The sequence below is a fragment of the Malaya genurostris genome, chromosome 3, assembly GCF_030247185.1.
Source record: "Malaya genurostris strain Urasoe2022 chromosome 3, Malgen_1.1, whole genome shotgun sequence".
NCBI classification, from domain to species: domain Eukaryota; kingdom Metazoa; phylum Arthropoda; class Insecta; order Diptera; family Culicidae; genus Malaya; species Malaya genurostris.
In genome coordinates, this window is record NC_080572.1 from 123639026 (window position 1) to 123659147 (window position 20122).

At 39.8% G+C, this 20122-nt stretch overlaps 1 protein-coding gene across 3 annotated transcripts in view; it reads right to left on the reverse strand.

Annotated features, from left to right (window-relative positions):
• Positions 1 to 1505: 1505 nt before the first annotated feature.
• The window catches only part of LOC131434885 (uncharacterized), a 372492-nt gene continuing 353875 nt past the window's right edge, over positions 1506 to 20122 (reverse strand). For all 3 annotated transcript variants that reach the window (XM_058602124.1, XM_058602123.1, XM_058602125.1), the window contains one exon: positions 1506 to 1989. In XM_058602124.1, coding sequence (XP_058458107.1) covers positions 1793 to 1989 — 197 coding nt within the window. In that variant the 3' untranslated portion in view covers positions 1506 to 1792. The remainder of the gene's footprint in view (positions 1990 to 20122) is intronic.

Here is a 20122-nt window from a genome sequence, read left to right on the forward strand (position 1 = left end):
TGTTAAAACGAGTTTGCTTAAAACTTTTCTGGAACTGGCCACTTGTACCAATGAATTGTAATTTTGCGAATAATAGTTACCATAACCTTATTAACGTATAAATTACAATTGAAAAATATCAACAAAGCAAAACGAACCGAAAGGGGAAATACACATGGGAATCAATTCCGAAATTAAATTAAAGTCGTAAATTCGACAAATTCGGCATCAATATCCGATAAATCTTAACCCGAATGAAAGATTAAATTTTGGAATGATAGTGCGTAATCTGAGTATGCAAGAGAAGGAAAAAACGAAAAGCTGAATGCAACCATTAATATTATCTGGAAACCCATTTACTATTACGATGTTATTATGTTGTAGTTTTATAGTTTTTCTGAAATATTCTCACGCAAGCAAAGTTCTGTTTGCAGCTTACGTACGAAAACTATAGATCAGGCCATGAAAGGGAGTGAAGATTTTTTTTAATAAGAGTGTATGAGTAGTACAATAGAAACAAATTTAATTGAACTTTATAATTTTATGCATTTAATTTATAGATATTTATTTCATGAGCATTTCAAGACATTTCCAGTTAAGCGTAATAATGAACAAAATTATTCTTATAATCATGATTATATTACATTACATTAGCTTTTGCAGTTTCCGCTATCTTAAGCTTATTTCGTTATACCAGAAATTGCGTACATAGTTGTCCATGGTGCATTCTGTTGACGGAACACTCGCGTTCTCTTCTCACTTTGGTAAAATTACTGACGACATTTCAACTGAAATGTTACAGCGACCTTTTTATCAAATTACAATTCTCTCACTTTCATTTAACATTGCACTAATCTTGCGACAAAGAGCTGCCTAAAAAAATATGTTTAATATTGCTGGTAAGAGAATGACTTGAGATGCATAATTTATTTTAGAACTTACGAGCCGAACAACAAATTAGCAGAATTCGCAATGTTGGTCATTATTGTGGGCCTTGACTTGAACTTCATAATTAGCTTTATCGTTAGCTTTTAGATTTTTACGCTCTACTTTTATTGTTCAGAATATGTTTACTGTTTTCCGTAGTTTTTCTAAACTTTTTGTTTATTTATATTGGGGCTCCTTGGAAACAAGATCATGTTGCTGGAGAACATTATTTTTATCATTAACAAGGGGTCACTAGAATTGTGGTAACTGGCGGTAAATCGTCCACGAACACTTTTATTTTCGATTTTTCTTCGGAGTGTCTGGTCGTGTCATCGGTGCAACCTCAGTTAGATTACACATATTTCACATTGCAATCATGGTAAGTTTTTCTATGGAAACGAAAATAGGTCGTGCCAGTTTTTCTCAGTCTTCAACTGAATAAATGTTTAATTTTAAGAAAATTATGCAAATAATAGTAATCTTTGGATACCACTTGTTGAAGAATTTATTATTTATTACTCAATCAAAAACTTTAATTTACAGGTACAAATATTTTTTTCACGGGATTTTTTTTTGTGTCACTACCAAAGCCAAGTCAGTTTACAGAATTAACTTTTCATTGTATTTCTAAATCGATTTTCCAATTTACATTCCAAGCTATTGCGTCCACAAATCCATACTCACAGATATTCATAACCGGAAAAGTAACGAGAGCGAAAGGAAAATCAAACAGACAATCGCTTCCGAACGAAAAGTTTACTACTGTGTATCGTTCAAGTTGTGCTTCGCTGCTGCATCAAAAAAAAAACTCACTTACCCTACATTTTTTTGTGCGCCACCACTTTTGTAGGTCACACTGATCTGTTAGAAAAAAAAACAAACTTTCTCAATCGTCCATCTCCTCCTCCTTCAGTATGCCAAGCCTCCGGGCGACGCTTTTCACGTTGGAGATAACTTCCTCCTGTACCAGATTGAAGCTCATCGCTAGCAGCGCAATTCCGAAAAGCAAATACAGTGAACACAATGCGATAGAAATTTCCGAGTCGTTTTTCACTCCCTGTGCTGGGACAAAATCGCCGAATCCTGCGGGACAGGAGAGATGGATAAAAGGAGAAAAAAATGTACAAAAACACGACAAGACGAGTTATAAAATAGAGGGAAAAAAAGAGTTAGTAGGCCGATACTCAATTGAAACAGAGATTTGTCATGCGAATGAAGTGCATGCAAACCGACAGGGAAGTGCACATTCGTTTGTAGTGACAAGAAGTTGTTCCATTTTCATTGATCAAATGAATATGCCTTGCTTACGACAAACTATGGACAAACATATGATAAATCTGAAACACGTTCGAGTCATGCTCCTGGAAACGGAAGATATGCAAATCAAAACCAAGGACGCTTTCTGTTTAGAATAATAATAGCAATGTATTGAAGAATGACGTTTAAAGTTGATGAAATTAATTGACTCGCGCGGTTGTCCTATCTTTACATTTGCAGGTAAATTTGCATGCACAAATGCATACAAAATTTTATAGAACGAATAAAATACCAGATAAAACCCACTGTTGTTCCAACTAATTTGAAATACTGCACTGTTGTGCTTGTAGCAAATGTTTAATGGCCAAGTATTATTTGTTGTTAAGACGATTTACTTATTACCGCCATGATGGATATTATTTGCTTCGCCAATTAAGTGATTTTATCTGCAATCAATGAGTTATTTTATCGACAACTAGCTGAATGACCCGGCATTGCTCGGAAATGTTACGGGAAGAAAAGGCTGAACAAAATTCCCGAAGTTGTCCTACTTAGTGTAATACTCTGAGCAGTTTTATGTTGCTATTCAATCAATTTTACCTTACACTTTCCATGTTTGGGGCACTTGCTGCACTCCCTCTTTCTTAAAATAACCTTTTAATCTACATTGACATAAAAGTAGTATCAGTATTTGTCAAGATGCATCGTTTCTCGTAAAATAAATTTTATATTGAACTCCCCTTTTATTAGTGAACTTACTACAGCTCTCTTCCATGATGATCCTTATGCCCACCTCTGAGGAGTGTACGAAGTATCTGTGCTCTTCAAAAAGTATCGATTAATTCATTAAAATTAACAATAGCAGTACTACTTAATTCAAATTAACGATAGCAATACTATCTAGCACAATCTTGACATTCTTGCCCCTCTCTTATTTCATAAAAAATTCAGTATGAAGATTGATTTTCAAGATCCTCTTCTCCTAGTCTGAATCCGCCCCCCAATCTTGTTTGACGACGAATAAGAAAATGTTACAATTAACCTTTGTCATGAATATCTAAGCTTGTCGTGACCCACCTCTGAATAGTAAAAAGTACCTGTGCCAAGTTTGGCGATAATTTACTGAGTTGTTATGGAACTCTGCTCCCCCTTCCCCCACCCACTCTCCCCACCTTAAAATATCCAACCTAGATAGGTGTGGTGAGTTTGGGCTGTTTTGGAGTTACGTTCGATTATATTAACAATTTGAACTTTGCTCCTCTCTTGGATGAGACCCTTACTTTAACCACCCGCTCGCACTCTCTTCTTAAAAATGCTCTTAGGATCATCTGAAGCACAAATAATCTGTACTCAGCAAGAAGTATCGTTTTATGGGAAATTCTATAAACTTCACATTAAACTTCCTTTTTTAGAGGCATTCATTATATCCACCCCCCACAAATATCCTTAAAACCATATTTGAATTTTTCAAAATGTATGTATGGTTTTGAAAAGTATCAATTCTCTTTAATTAAGATAAATCTCGACATGGCCTTCTCAAATTAAGAACGCTTGCTACACACTCTCTCTCCTGAGAATGTCCTAATGATCATCTCTGAAGAGCAAGAAGTACCTATGCCAAGTTTGATTGCAATACGTTCAGTAGTTTTGGAGTTATGCCGTTAAAAACATTACACCCCTCTTTTTAAAAGTTCATCCAACCCCCATATAATCATACCTACGGAATGCAAAATGTTTCCACGGTTTTCAAAAAGTATCGATTCTCGTCAAATTAGACACATTTTTTCATGACCCCCCCCCCCCATGTTAATGACACTTACTACGCTCCCTCCCCCACAAAAATACCCTTAAGACAATCTCTTAAAAGCCAAGTTTGGTAGCAATCCGTTAATTAGTTCCGGAGTTATTACATTACAAACATTACACCCCCCTTTTTAAAGGCACTTGCTACATCCACCACCCATATAATCATACCTAATATATTTAAACTGTTTCTATGTTCTAAAAAAAATATCGATTCTCGTCAAATTAGACAAATTTTTTCATGACCCCCTCCCACCCCCTGCTAAGGACACTTACTACGCTCCCTCCCCCATTAAAATACCCTTATGACCTTCTCAGAAGAGCAAAAAGTATCTGTGCCAAGTTTGGTGGCAATCCGTCCAATAGTTTCGGAATTGTGCCGTTCCAAACATAACACCCCCCATTTTAAAGCCACTTGCTACATCCACCCCAGTAAAGTCATATCTAATGTATGCAAAATGTTTCTATGGTCTTCAAAACGTATCGATTTTCGTCAAGTTATGTGAATTTTTTCATGACCCCCTCCTGTTAATTACACTTGCTACGCTCTCCCCCCCCTCCCTAAACCATCACTGAAATGCGAGTAGTACCTGTGCCAAGTTTGGTGGCAATCCGTTAGATAGATTATATTATATTATTTTATTTTATTGTATTATGCTCAATTATATCGACAACGGGGAGGGGCAGGGAGTGCATCAGGGTATCTTACAAGTGAATGACTGGATGATGGAGTGGATTGCCACGTCACGTGGGAGAAGGTTTGTGTTTCTCCCTGAAGGTCTGAAATGAGTACGACGCACCCTTCTAACAAACAAACGTGTTCTTGCTGGAAGGCGCCGGGTACTCAAAATCCATTTTGACCTTCTTAACAGCAGTTATATGAAAGCTATCTGATCTGATCTACTGTAAGTCCACCCGCATACACTGGTAATGCCTTGAACTGGTGATGGCTTCATACATACATACACATACACCAATAAATTAGTCATTATTAAAATTATTTTGAATCCGTTTTATTTTCTTAGCACCGCGATATATACTTCATTTCATTCCAATGCGTATAACGAAAATCATCCGGTACATTTAGTAAATTAATATCTGCTATCTCTGTTCAATGCATGGGCTCAAAGGATAAGGTAAAAACTGGTCAATTCATTTGACTAGAACCGAACTATTGTTCATTTCCCCACTAGTTTTAATATTATATACGACGCTTACATAAAGTTCTACGATCAAGTTTTCCACAATTTTCTCGCAAAACGTTTTCAAAGCACGGTGTGTAAAGTTTGTCGTCAATTTAGAAACAGAGCAGAAGTAACTCAGTTTTCTAAATCAATATTACTCGCTTTTCAACATTTGAACTGAATAAGAAAAACCCTTCTTAATCCATCTAGTGGTGTGATAATGCCTTTCTTTTCTTTCATAACAATCTCATGAAAATATATTTCATACTTTTATCAAATAATTTCGGACACTAATTTTGACACCAATTGATTCTGATTAATTAGAGTAGTTCACAAAAGCATGCTGCTCGAAATTTCCGAAATCGAAAACAAAAATTTGATGCCAAAAGGCATAAAACGTGGAGATTTAGTGTCATCTCGAAAAAAAATTTTTTTTTGAAAAAATCGACTTTTTGTGACTATATTAAAAGTCCAAGAAAGTTGATTTTCTCAAAAAAAAATTTTTTTGAGATGACACTAAATCTAGACGTTTCATGCAGTTTTAAAAGTTTTGGCATCAAAAAAAATTTCGATTTTGGAAATTTCATGTACTCCCCTATGGTGAATTTTCAAGATCGAACAGCCGGGCAGCACCCCTTACGCATGTCCGATTTAGCTCAAATTTTGCATGAGGACATTTTTCGAGGTGCTCAAACTTTTGAGCAAAGGCGCTTTACGAAATTTGTAGGTGATCCCAAAATATAGGCTCCATTTTATACATTAGAGCGGTTAAAAACTTCGTGTTTTGTCGGTTACGTCACTTGTACCATTATATCTCCGGAACCAAAAGTCGCAGCCATTTGGTCTTCGAACTTGATCAATGGTTCGATAGTAGCTTTTAAACGAGCATAAGTTTGTTAAAGTCGGTCCAGCCATCTCTGAGAAAATTGAGCGATCTGTGTGTAAATTATCGCATTCAAAACAAACGAAAGGAGAAGAAGCATTTTCGTCTCTCATCGAAACAAATGCGAGTATCAATGTCAACTTCACTCATTCCCCTACGACAAGACGAAACCAAAATACCGTCTGCAAGGAGAATCAGTCGAATTTCAATTCTCATTCATCGATATATTAAAAATCTGTGAAGTTTTGCCTATGAAAATTGTCTTGAATATGATAAATTGAAGTAATTACACCTCAGAACCTCTTTCGAAACCAAAACGCCTATAGATACGACCACCAACATGTGAAAATTATTGTGTAACGTTTTCTATCATTAACGATCTTTCAAGTATCGGTTGAATATCGACACTGCACAGTATACGATCTGCACTGAAAACCGAAAATGACTGAAAAGGTAACAATTTTCAAAATTACATTTATTACCTCTGCTACTAATAGCTTAGAAGAAAGAAGCTAGTGGCTTCTAAAAGTGTTTTAATCTCAACCAAACACTGTTAAAATCGGTTTTGCGATGCTCCAAATTTTGTCGTGAATACGACTTACTTTACTATGGGGCGCCTTTTCAAAATTAGCCATATGGAAGAATGGGCAGAACTTAATCGTGAATATCTCGACTTGTATTAATGGTAGCAACATAATTCTTTCACCATTTCATCAAAAATATGATCAGGAATTCAGGATAATATTTTGAACAGTGTGCGATAACCACAAACAACTCAAAAATTAAGTTTTCTTAAAATTTGAAAACAACGCGGAAAACACCTTACTTTCGCTTGGGTTTTTCGCGCAAGGACGACGATTTTGAGGTAGTCAGGCACATATCTTCAACTGAATGCGTATAAAAGGGGAACCGTGGTCGAAAATCGATCATTTCTTTTCGTGCGTTCGATGGAAGCAGACGTCGTGGGAGTGGAATCATCAACCAGCAGCGACGGGCCAAATAGAGTTCCTCAATTTGGTCCTTGTGAATGCTAGAACCGAATCCCTACAGCATATTGATAATTTCTTTCAATAAATTATGCAAATCCGAAATGAAATAATCGACAATAAAATTCTGTATGCGGCTATTTTTATAGCCGTTAGGACCGCCCATTAGTGAAAAAGCTACAAACGAAATCACATAAAAGGAAATCTCTTAACAAAAATTCAATCAGTTTGGATTCAATCGCCACTGCGAGCAGATGTGTTTTGTGTCGACAAGAGCGATTACGTCACAGCTGCCAGTCATTAGCAGTGGGAAAAAACAACGGTGGAGAGCATTGCACAATATCAGCCGTTCTAATGGCTCTAAAAGTTTTCTAAAGAACTATTAGGATTTGTTGTTCGCAAATCGTAGGGAAATATCCTCAGTTTACTGCAAATCAAGAACAGTTTGCTTAGATTTGTGCACTTTTCGCTGTGTGAAATTCACAGTAATCGAGATCAAGTGAAGCCTTTTTTTGCGAAAAATGTTCCAGAGTTTAATGTCATAGAGAATTGCGCAATTTGACTCTTCTGAATGCTGGAAACGAATCCCTACAGCATATTGATAGTTTCTTTCAATAAAATATGCAAATCCGAAATGAAATAATCGACATTTAAATTCTGTATACGGCTATTTTTATAGCCGTTAGGACCGCCCATTAGTGAAAAAGCTACAAACGAAATCAGGTAGAAACAAGCCTCTCAACAAAACTTGAATCAGTTTGGATTGTATCGCCACTGCGAGCAGATGTGTTTTGTGTCGTCTGCACGCTTTCGACAAGAGCGATTACGTCACAGCTGCCAGTCATTAGCAGTGGGAAAAAACAACGGTGGAGAGCATTGCACAATATCAGCCGTTCTAATGGCTCTTAAAAGTTTTCTAAATAACTATTAGGATTTGTTGTTTGCAAATCGTAGGGAAATATCCTCAGTTTACTGCAAATTAAGAATAGTTTGCTTAGATTTGTGCACTTTTCGCTGTGTGAAATTCACAGTAATCGAGATCAAGTGAAGCCTTTTTTTGCGAAAAATGTTCCAGAGTTTAATGTCATAGAGAATTACGCAATTTGACTCTTCTGAATGCTGGAAACGAATCCCTACAGCATATTGATAGTTTCTTTCAATAAAATATGCAAATCCGAAATGAAATAATCGACATTTAAATTCTGTATACGGCTATTTTTATAGCCGTTAGGACCGCCCATTAGTGAAAAAGCTACAAACGAAATCAGGTAGAAACAAGCCTCTCAACAAAACTTGAATCAGTTTGGATTGTATCGCCACTGCGAGCAGATGTGTTTTGTGTCGTCTGCACGCTTTCGACAAGAGCGATTACGTCACAGCTGCCAGTCATTAGCATTGGGAAAAAAAACAACGGTGGAGAGCATTGCACAGTATCAGCCGTTCTAATGGCTCTTAAAAGTTTTCTAAATAACTATTAGGATTTGTTGTTTGCAAATCGTAGGGAAATATCCTCAGTTTACTGCAAATTAAGAATAGTTTGCTTAGATTTGTGCACTTTTCGCTGTGTGAAATTCACAGTAATCGAGATCAAGTGAAGCTTTCTTTGTTTTTGCGAAAAATGTGAAAAAGGGAAATGCGTGCATAGTTCATACAATTGATATTCGGAAGTGTTAAGGAACATGTCAGTTGTTTTCGTATTCACGACATCCAGTTATGTCTCTGACATTACCCACCCGCCTTTTTTTTGATTTAAATACTTTTTGGTTTGTGAACATAAAAATAAAAATGTCAAATATATGCGTTCGGACCACTGAAATAAATTTTCAGGATACCTAAACATTCCAAAACATCACGAATACATAAAAAAATTTCATATCATCATATCATATCATATCAGTAAAAAGCGTTCAAGCAGACAGGTTGTGTTACTGGCTTGTGAGTTAACGGCTATCACCGAGTCAAGGCAACTTTAGCTGCAGGTAAACAAAACCCGCCTGCTCCTATTGCAAACGCAGCAAAAGCTGGTGTACAGCCAATATTCGGGGCGTTCCCGACTTGGAAGCAATCGAAGAAGACCATCCCACTCATACGCACAGAGGTGAAGAGACACAGAGGTGCGAACGCATAGAAGTGCTCAGACACAGCGGTGCGGAGACGAAGGGGTGTAAAGGCACAGAGGTGCTAAGGCACAGAGGTGCTAAGGCACAGAGGTGCTACGGCGCATCAGCGCAAAGCCACAAAGACAACCACCAGGTATCATTTCGTATGGTGTACAGTACCGGTTGCGGTGGACAGAAAGAAGCATTATCGTGTGGTGCTACACAAGAAGCATTACACTTAATCGTCAACAAGAGCTACAACGCTGTATCTAAGGCCAGGTACAGACAGCGTACAGACCAAGCTCAGCGAAGACCACGACGGCAGAGCAACGGAGATAGAAGACAGCAAATTTAAAATAGTTGGAGCGAGCTTCATGCCGAGTACCTGTGGAAAGCAGAAAGCGACTAACAGGTAGATCTATAATTTTATTTTCTTTCACTTCAAAGAATATTCTCGTTTATATAATTCAGTTGAGATCAATTATTTAAACATATTTATGTAATGGATGATCTAATGGATGAGAATCCAGGAGATCCATCTCTGCCACCAGGCGAAAATTTAACGGTTCCTAACTCGCAGAGAACGAAGTTTTACAATGAAACTTCTGCGGGCCCATGGATAGTCTATTTTCGGCGTAAAATGAAGGCATTAAATTTATTTAATATATCTAAAGAATTGACATCACGATTTCCCGCTACCAAAGAGATCGTAAGAGTCCATAAAGATAAGATACGCGTTGTAGTCGATTCCTTGAAGCAGGCAAATGAGATTGTTGTTTGTGAATTATTTACCCGCGAATATCGCGTATATATTCCTTCGAAAGACGTTGAAATAGACGGTGTTATCACCGAAGCGGGTCTTTCGGTTAAAGAGTTGCTTGAGCATGGAGTTGGACGTTTTAAAAACTCTATGCTTGAGGGAGTAAGAATACTCGAGTGCAAGCAATTGTACTCAGCATCTTTCGAAGAAGGAAACAAAACTTATCGACCATCAGATTCGTATCGAGTAACATTCGCTGGATCTGCCTTGCCTAGCCATGTCCACATCGATAGAGTTCGCCTTCCTGTTCGGCTTTTCATACCAAATGTTATGAATTGCACGAACTGCAAAAAATTTGGCCACACAGCTACTTACTGTAGTAATGAGTCGAAATGTACAAAATGTCAAGGGCCTCATAAGGATAATCTTTGCGATAAAGATATTGAAAAATGTGTTTATTGTGGAGAAAGTCCTCATGATGATCTTTCAGTATGCGCTGCATTTAAATTGCGTAAGGACAAAATTAAGCTTTCTTTAAAAGCACGGTCTAAGCGCACATATGCGGAAATGCTCAAAACTATTATTTATGTCCCACCTTTGGAATCCGAAAACGGTTTTTCAAATCTGGCGGAACTAGAGGAATCTGACTCTGACGGAAATAGTGAAGATACCTCGTTTGTCACTCCTCAAGGGTCTGTTAAGAGGAGATTAACAAACCACAAAATACCAAAAAAGACTCCTAAAATTACACCTTCAAAAAAAGATCCCCGTGTTAAATCTAAAAAATCAAATTTAAAACCAAAAACTGTGCCTCCTGGTTTGTCAAATTCACAAACCAATCCAGGAACTAGCACAAGAAAAGACAATAATCCAGTGGGCTCCGTTTCACAGCCACCATCAGGATTACTGAAGTTTTCGGAAATTGTAGAATGGATTTTTGCAGCATTCAATATTTCTGAACCACTAAAGACCATCATAACGGCATTCCTTCCAATAGCTAGAACTTTTTTGAAACAGTTATCAGCTCAATGGCCAGTTCTTTCAGGTTTTGTACCATTTGATGGATAAATTATCATCCGCCGCAAATGATTCAATCACTGTCCTGCAGTGGAATTGTCGAAGCATCATGCCAAAACTTGATTCATTTAAAGTTTTGTTGCATAGTCAAAAATATGATGTATTTGCTTTGTGCGAAACATGGCTTACATCAAACATAGCCTTAAATTTTAATGACTTTAACATTATACGTCTCGATAGAGACTCTCCGTATGGTGGAGTGCTTTTAGGAATTAAGAAATGTTATTCCTTTTATAGATTAAACATTCCTTCGACGAGTATAGAAGTTGTTGCTTGTCAAATAAACATTAAAGGAAAGGACATTTGCATTGCTTCGGTATATATTCCTCCAAGAGCTCAAGTTGGACAACGACAGCTTAATGAAATGGTCGAAGCCCTTCCTGCTCCACGTTTGATTTTAGGAGATTTCAATTCGCACGGAATGATGTGGGGTTCCGTTTACAATGATAGCAGATCATCTTTAATATATAATATTCGCGACAATTTCAATATGACAGTATTGAATATGGGTAGCATGACACGGATTCCAAGACCTCCTGCACGTCCAAGTGCATTAGATTTATCTCTTTGCTCGACTTCAATTCGACTAGATTGCACCTGGAAAGTATTTCCTGATTTACACGGTAGCGATCATTTACCAATCATCATCTCAATTAGCAGTAACAAATGTATTGCTAATTCAGTTAATATTCCATATGATTTGACAAAAAATATTGACTGGATTAAATTCCAAAGTAATATGTCAAGTATCTTAAATTCCATGGAAGAGCTCCCCCCACTTGAAGAATATGACTTCCTCGTTTGTTCGATACTGGAGGCCGCTGAACAAGCACAAACCAAACGATTTCTTGGTCCATCGTCTAACAGAAGACCTCCAAATCCTTGGTGGGACAAAGAGTGCTCAGATGCTAAACACGCGAAACAAAATGCTTTCAAGACGTTTTTAAAACGAGGAGGAGGAACTCCTCAGAATTTTGAAAAATTCTTGGTTTTAGAAACCAAGTACAAGAACATACTTCGGGTCAAGAAATGCAGCTATTGGAGACATTTTGTGGAAGGTTTGTCAAGAGAAACCTCAATGAGCACTCTTTGGAATACGGCCAGACGAATGAGGAATCGTAACGTAGGAAATGAGAGTGAGGAGTACTCGATTCGATGGATATTTGATTTTGCGAGGAAAGTTTGTCCAGATTCTGTTCCTACGCATAGCATTATTAGGGAGTCTTCTTCAAATGATGATTCCATTGATAGCCCCTTTTCAATGATGGAATTTTCCATAGCACTCATGTCTTGTAACAATAACGCTCCTGGGTTGGACAGAATTAAATTCAATTTGGTGAAGAATCTGCCCGACCTCGCAAAAAGACGTTTGTTGGAATTGTTCAACAAGTTTCTTGAGCAAAATATTGTTCCACCTGACTGGAGACAAGTGAAAGTTATCGCCATTCAAAAGCCGGGGAAACCATCTTCCAATCACAACTCATATAGACCTATTGCAATGTTGTCCTGCATCAGAAAATTGTTCGAAAAAATTATTCTTCGACGTCTCGACACTTGGGTCGAGACGAAAGGTTTGTTATCAGATACTCAATTTGGCTTCCGAAGAAATAAAGGGACGAATGATTGCCTTGCATTGCTTTCGTCTGACATCCAAATTGCCTTTGCTCAAAAACAACAAATGGCCTCTGTATTTTTAGACATTAAAGGAGCATTTGATTCAGTTTCCATTGATGTTCTTTCAGACAAGCTCCACCAACATGGACTTCCAGCGGTTATAAATAATTATTTGCACAACCTTTTGTCAGAGAAACGCATGCATTTGTCACATGGCGATTTGGGAACATTCAGAATTAGCTACATGGGTCTCCCGCAAGGCTCATGCCTCAGTCCGCTCCTGTATAATTTCTATGTAAACGACATTGACAGCTGTCTCGTAACCCCATGTACACTAAGGCAATTGGCAGATGATGGCGTGGTTTCAGTTACTGGATCCAAAGCTATTGATCTACAAAAACCATTGCAAGATACCTTAGATAAATTGTCCGTTTGGGCTGTTCATCTGGGTATCGAATTCTCTGCGGAGAAAACAGAGTTAGTCGTCTTATCAAGAAAGCATGATCCCGCGCAACTTCAGCTTCATATGATGGGAAGAATGATCCAACAGGTTTTGACTTTCAAATACCTCGGGGTGTGGTTTGATTCCAAATGCACGTGGGGAGGACACATTAGGTATCTGATAATGTCGCTCGACAGCAGTAAATTTGTAAATTTTATGAATCTCCTTTTATTACGGTTTGAGGATGATTATAAATTCCTGCAATGTATTTCATTAATTTCATAATATTAACAACGAACCATGATTTCTTACTTTTAGTATTTTTCGCTGTCTTACAAGTTCTAAACTTTTATCGTAACAATCAGTTCAAAATCCTAAACCAGATACCTTTATTATTAATTGAAATTTAGCTAAACAAGCCTGACTCACCTTTATGATAAACTCACTTTTGAGTGCAAGTGTTTATCTTCGATTTGTTCTAATCAAATCCGTACTGTAACTGTAAGTTGTATTTTAGGTTCAGTTTCAGTAAGTTAATTCTATGCTCACACTTACATGAGAAGTAGTATCGATAATGCCAGTAATAAATGGATAATGCTGATCTTACGCTATTTATAATTATAAATTCACTGATGACAACTGTTACCAATCGCCTGTATATGACATGTAGTTTTTATTCTTCTTTATTAGTTCTCCTTCCACTGACCGCTGCCTTGTCAATCCTCTGGGAAGGTAAAAGGTGCGGTTTTACGTTTCTGGGGCTCATGGACACCGAGGGGCTCGCTGAAGTGCGTGGCGCTATTTACACTCCCCCCAGGATGCGCTGAGGACTCAGCTGAAGCGTATTCGACTGAACGCCTACGTCTAGAACAGCGAGTTTCACGGCCGGTCTCTCGTAGATCCCATTAGTCGTTTGTACTGTGGCCATTCTTACCTGTCCGTCCGCGTTTGGTTTTACACCTATGACTCTACCCTTCAGCCAACAGTTACGGGGTAAATTCGAGTCCACTATGATGACCACGTCACCGATGGCAATTGGTTTTGCAGGTAACAGCCACTTCTGCCTTCGGGTGAGTGTGGGCAGATAGTCCCGTATCCACTGTTTCCAAAATTGGTTCGCCATGATTTGTGACCGCTGCCAGGTGTTTCTTAGTGCTGCTGAACTGTCGTCGTACGCTGTCCAGGGCCGTAATCCATTGTGTGTACCCAAAAGAAAGTGATTTGGCGTTAACACTGGAGATTCATCATTGTCGAGAGGAACGCTTGTGAGTGGGCGTGAGTTAAGTACATTTTCCACTTCTACTAACGCGTTTTGAAGTACTTCATGGGTTGGTGAGGAATTCCGCTGAAGCACATTTAGGTTTTTTTTCACAGACTGTATAAGCCGTTCCCAAGCTCCGCCCATATGAGGGGAAGCTGGAGGATTGAATTTCCATTCCGTTCTAGATGTCGTGAATTCCTGCATCAATTGATCGTGATCAAGTTTCTCCAGTGCAGTCTGCATCTCCTTGCTAGCGCCCTGAAAGTTTGTACCGCGGTCGCTGTAGATCACTGCCGGGATACCTCTTCTAGCAAAAATGTTGCGTATTGCCATGATACAGGAACTGGTCGTCAGTGTGTGAGCGAGTTCTAAGTGAATGGCACGAGTGGTAAGACATGTTGCAATGACCCCCCAACGTTTCTCTGTGCGTCGGCCGATTGATACTATCATCGGGCCAAAGTAGTCGATTCCCATGTACGTAAAGGGTCTACAAAAAGCAGCAAGTCGAGCGTATGGTAAATCGGCCATCGCTGGTGGCTGTGGAGCTGCCTTTTCGTTTTTGCAATGTTGACAAGATTTTCGTATAGCGCGGTATGTAGCCTTCAGACCTGGGCTGCAGAAACGCTGCCGAACCTCGTTGATTATCGTTTCATGATTCTGATGATTAAATCGTTTGTGAGCATCGAGTACAATAAGTTTGGTGATATGGTTATTGGGTGGTAGAATTATTGGATTCGCGGCATCGTAATCTGCGAAATGACATTCCTGTGTACGGCCGCGGGATCGCAAAATGCCATCCTTATCAAGGAAGGTACACAACCGTCGAAGGGGACTGTTTTTCAGAAGTTTTCGTGACTGGTTATGAGGCGCTTTCAAAACAGCTATTTCATCTGCGTAAATACTACACTGTGCGAGTCGAAACATGTAGTTTTCTGCCATTTTCAGCTCATTGCAAGTTAAAGGACCAGTATACCTTTGATGTTTATTTATAGTTTGTTTAAGATTATTAACGAAACGGATTACATACGCCATTCGACGTAGTATTTTTGACCATTCTGAGAAATCTAATGGATCTACTATTGGTTCTACTACTGCGGTATGAAGCAAGAGATGAGGTCGCAATTCTTCCGTGGTTGATCCGAATGTGTAGGGAGCGACGGGCCATGCTTCCTCTGGTTGCCATAGAAATTCAGACCCTCGGTACCATCGACTGGACGCTGTCATATCCGGAGCTCGCGCCCATTTCGTTCCGTCGTCGGCTACGTTCTGCCTTGTTGGTACCCATTGCCACTCGTGAACGTTCGTCGTTTCTAAGATTTCACTGACGCGAAATGCAACAAATTGACTGTATCGGCGATGATCAGAATTGAGCCAGCAGAGAACGTCTCTAGAATCAGTCCAAAAAAAGCGCTGTTTGATCTTGATAGCTAATGATTTCGCCATAGTATCCGCCAATCTCACGCCTAGTACCGCAGCCTGCAGTTCAGATTTTGGAATCGAAAGGAATTTGAGCGGAGCCACTCGAGTTTTTGCTCCTACTAAACAGCATTCGATTGTACTTTCGTTTTGAAATCGTAAATAAATCACTGCCGCGAAACCATTCTCACTGGCGTCAACAAACGTATGCATTTGTACCTGTGTTTCCTTTGTAGCGGGTGTAAAGGTTCGATAACACCGAGGAATTTCAATAGACGATACATGTGGTAACATTGCTATCCATTCAGTCCACTTTCGAAACTGGGGTTCATCAATGGGATCATCCCAGTCGACCGAGCTTCGCCAAATTTCCTGTAGAATTGTTTTCAGTTGCATCAAGAAATGCGCGATTAGACCTAGTGGATCGAAGATCATCATTAGAGTACGGAGTACTTCGCGTTTCGTTGGTCGTCGCTGCCCTCGAATCAGTTGCTGGTCATATCGGGATGACATTTTATAAGTGAAACAGTCGGTTGATGTGTTCCACCACATTCCTAGAACCTTTTCGGTGATGTGTTCGTCGCCGATGCTGAGGCCTTTTTCGACGAGACCAGTTTCGTTCATGGCGGAAATAACTTTAGGTGAGTTTGACGTCCAGTTCCGCATTTCAAAACCTGCTGACCTGTGAATTCTTTGTACATCTCGAACAATTCGTATAGCTTCTTCTTCTGACTCTACACTGATAAGCATGTCATCGACATAGTGTTGATTTATAATGGCGTTAACGGCTGTTGGATATTCCTTCTGAAATCTTTGCGCATTATAATTTTTCACGTATTGTGCCGTACTTGGCGAACAGCAGGCACCGAAGGTCATAACCTGTACTATGTAGACGCTAGGATCTGTATCTGTCTCGCATGTCTTCCAAAGGAAACGTTGGCAGTGCTGATCGTCTTCGCGAATCTTTACTTGGTGATACATCTCACGTATGTCGCCACATACCGCTATTCGAAATTCTCGAAATTGGATCAGCACGGAAAGTAGGGATGTTAACTGGTCTGGACCTTTTAGCAAGACTGAATTGAGTGAGACGCCATAGGCCGTGGCAGCTGCGTCCCATACTAACCTCGTTTTACCCGGTTTATTCGGATTAACAATAGGAAATATTGGAAGGTACCAGACTCGAGAGCGTTTTGTGTTCAACTCTGCTGTCGAAAGCTTTCGTATGTAGCCTTTATCGATATGATGCTGAATTTTTGCTTTCAACTCACACGCTAACTTTGAATCTCTCATTAAACGATTTTCTAAACATCTCCATCTTCGCAATGCCATTGATGAGCTATCCGGAAGTCGTACGGTATCGTATTTCCACAGAAGTCCGGATTCGAAGCGGCCATCAGAAGGACGAGTGAGCGATGCTAACAATGACTGTGCTCGTTGATCTTCGTGCGACAGAAGTAGTTCTTTAGGCTTCAAAATTCCTAGGCTATCGAGGGCAAAGTAGCTCTTTACAGTTTCGTGAAGATCTTCGCCTTCCTCTCGGTTACATGGACATACCTGCAACGTGTGATAGTTCACGTATTGTTCAGCCCTTGTGCCTTCTACGCAACTGCCGAATACTATCCATCCTAGGCGTGTTTTTACAGCGATCGGTTCGTTACGCTGACCTTCGCGACTCTTCAACGCGAACCCAAGGCTGGCATGATCTAGACCAATGAGAATTCGTGGACTGACGAGGTTATATGACTCTATAGGTAGTCCTAAAAGATGTCGGAATCTTTGCTGCAATTCTGAGATTAAGAGCGTTTGTGGCCGGATTTGTAGATTATCAATCGTTCGAACGTTGGAAAGGCCGTAGCTCTTTGAAGGATTCGTCACGCTGGAAATACGAAGATTCACGCTCTGTGATCTGTTTTCCGTCTTCGTAGTTTCGCCTGTCCATTTGAGGCATAAAGAACTCGTAGGCCCTTTCAAACCAAGCTCATCTGCTAAATCGCGTTCTAAAAGCGTGAGTTCGGAGCCATCATCCAAAAAGGCGTAAGTTCGAATTGTCTTTGTTGGACCATGCAAGATAACTGGAACAATTCGGAACAAGATTTCCGACTGCGTTTGATGCACGTTACAATTACTTTCGATAGGGTGTATGGATGGTTCATCGGAACGATTGTCTCCGCGGTCGTGTAACAGCGGGTGATGTAAATATGTGCAGCCGTCAGTACCACATGGTTTCGCTTGTTTGCACGATCCGTTGTGCTTACATAAACATTTTCGACACAGCTTGCCCGCTCTTACCGTCGCCCATCTCGCATCGTAACTCAATTCCACGAAATGTTTGCACTTCCCTACCGAGTGACAATCCTTTTTGCATACCATGCACTTCTTCGTCTCGGTAATAATTAGTTCAGATGGTTCCTGCTGTAGGTTGGCTGGTTCCGATTCCTCGATGTTCAGCTCCGAATGAATATTCAAGAAACCATCCCGTTTAGTACCACGCGGTCGATTTTCGATGTTTACGATGTCTATGACTGCACTAGCGTCTTCTGCTGTCTCGTACAGCCACGTACTAAAATCTAGAAGGTTCGGAGCAGGATTTCCTCTCGAAAACCTGGCCCAACTGAGCTTCAGTGTGGACGGTAGCCTCCCTACCAACTCATAACGAAGTGATGCGTTGTATACAAAGTCATTTACTTCACAAGCTTGTATGGTAGCAACCAAATTCTCCACCGTAAGTGCAAAGTTCACTACTGTCTCAAGCTTTTCAATGTTCGGAGATGGTAACGAACGAATCTTTCTTATGACCGCTTGTACGATGGCTTCTGGTCTTCCATAGAGCATTTTTAGTGTGCAGAGAACCCCCGTGACGTTTGATGGATGTAATAAACGACATCTGACTGCTTCTAGCGCGCGTCCTTTCAGACATTTGCGCAGCCGCAACATGTTTTCTTCATTGGAGAACCCGCACATTTGACTGGAAGTGTTGAACATTGAATAAAATAAAGGCCAGTCTTCCGGATTGCCGCTGAATTCTGGTAGGTCTTTCGAAACGGCTTGACGTGCAGCGATTTGACTTCGATTCAAGATAAAGACCGTGTCGTCACTGTGACCTTGTACGTGGGGAAATGTTCGTCTAACGGGAGTGGATCGCTGTCCTGGTATGAACTCGTTGGTTTCGATCCACGATCCAGTATTTGCTACGGGAGTGCGAAACTGGCTCTCACGAGTGTTTCTAACGCCAGGTTGTGTAGTTGGCTGAGTGCCGAAGTGCCGTCGTCTCTGGTTGTCAACTAGTTTCCGGTGCCACTGATCTTGATTCAGCCCTTTGTACTCTGTTGACATTTTCGAGCTTCCAGATTCAGTTTTCAGTTCGTCTTCATCCGAATCGTAATAAACCTCCCCACCACAAGCATCCGTATCCGAAATCCATTTCATTACCTTTGACTTTAGAAATGAATTTGATTGTGCCTTGCTAATCACTGACGAACATTCACTGTCGCTGTGTTTTTCCAAATCCAGTAAAATCTGATATTTTTTCTCCAAATACTTCATATCGAGTTGTTTCTTCTCTTCAAGCAGCTGTAGTTCGAGTACTTGACGTCGTCTGACATCACTGCCAACGGAGCTCGCCTTGCTCTTCGACTGCACAGAGATTTTTGCAAATTCATTTATACATTTATTGATTTTGTTGGGAGAGGAAGCGAGGGTCGTATCCCTTGCTTGCGCGCAATTAATACAGACCCAACTCACATCAGCAATTGATTCTGACACTCCTACGCACGAGAAATGGTACCACTTGTCGCAACTGTCACATTGAACCATCTGATCGTCATCACGCTCAACACACAATTGACAATGACCGACTCGGTTGCTACGCGCGCGGCTAGATAAATTTTGCTTGACTTTGCTTTGTACAGTGGTGCTCTTTTTCTTTGGATATGCCCCCAGCCGGTTGAAATTGACATCGCTACCATTCACCTGATCGCTCGAAGGGGGATAGACAGCCAATTTATCTTTCGCATCCTTGGTGTTCATTCGATTCTCGGGCAGTTGTGTCAAAGTCGCGGAGACGTTATGATTTCCAACCGCTAAATCACCATCAGTGGTAATTTTGTCGAATGTTTTCACTCCGAGCACGGATTTGGATTTTTTGGGTGGCATCCTTCTAGTGCAATTCGTAAAAGAATTTATAAGATGTCGCTCGACAGCAGTAAATTTGTAAATTTTATGAATCTCCTTTTATTACGGTTTGAGGATGATTATAAATTCCTGCAATGTATTTCATTAATTTCATAATATTAACAACGAACCATGATTTCTTACTTTTAGTATTTTTCGCTGTCTTACAAGTTCTAAACTTTTATCGTAACAATCAGTTCAAAATCCTAAACCAGATACCTTTATTATTAATTGAAATTTAGCTAAACAAGCCTGACTCAC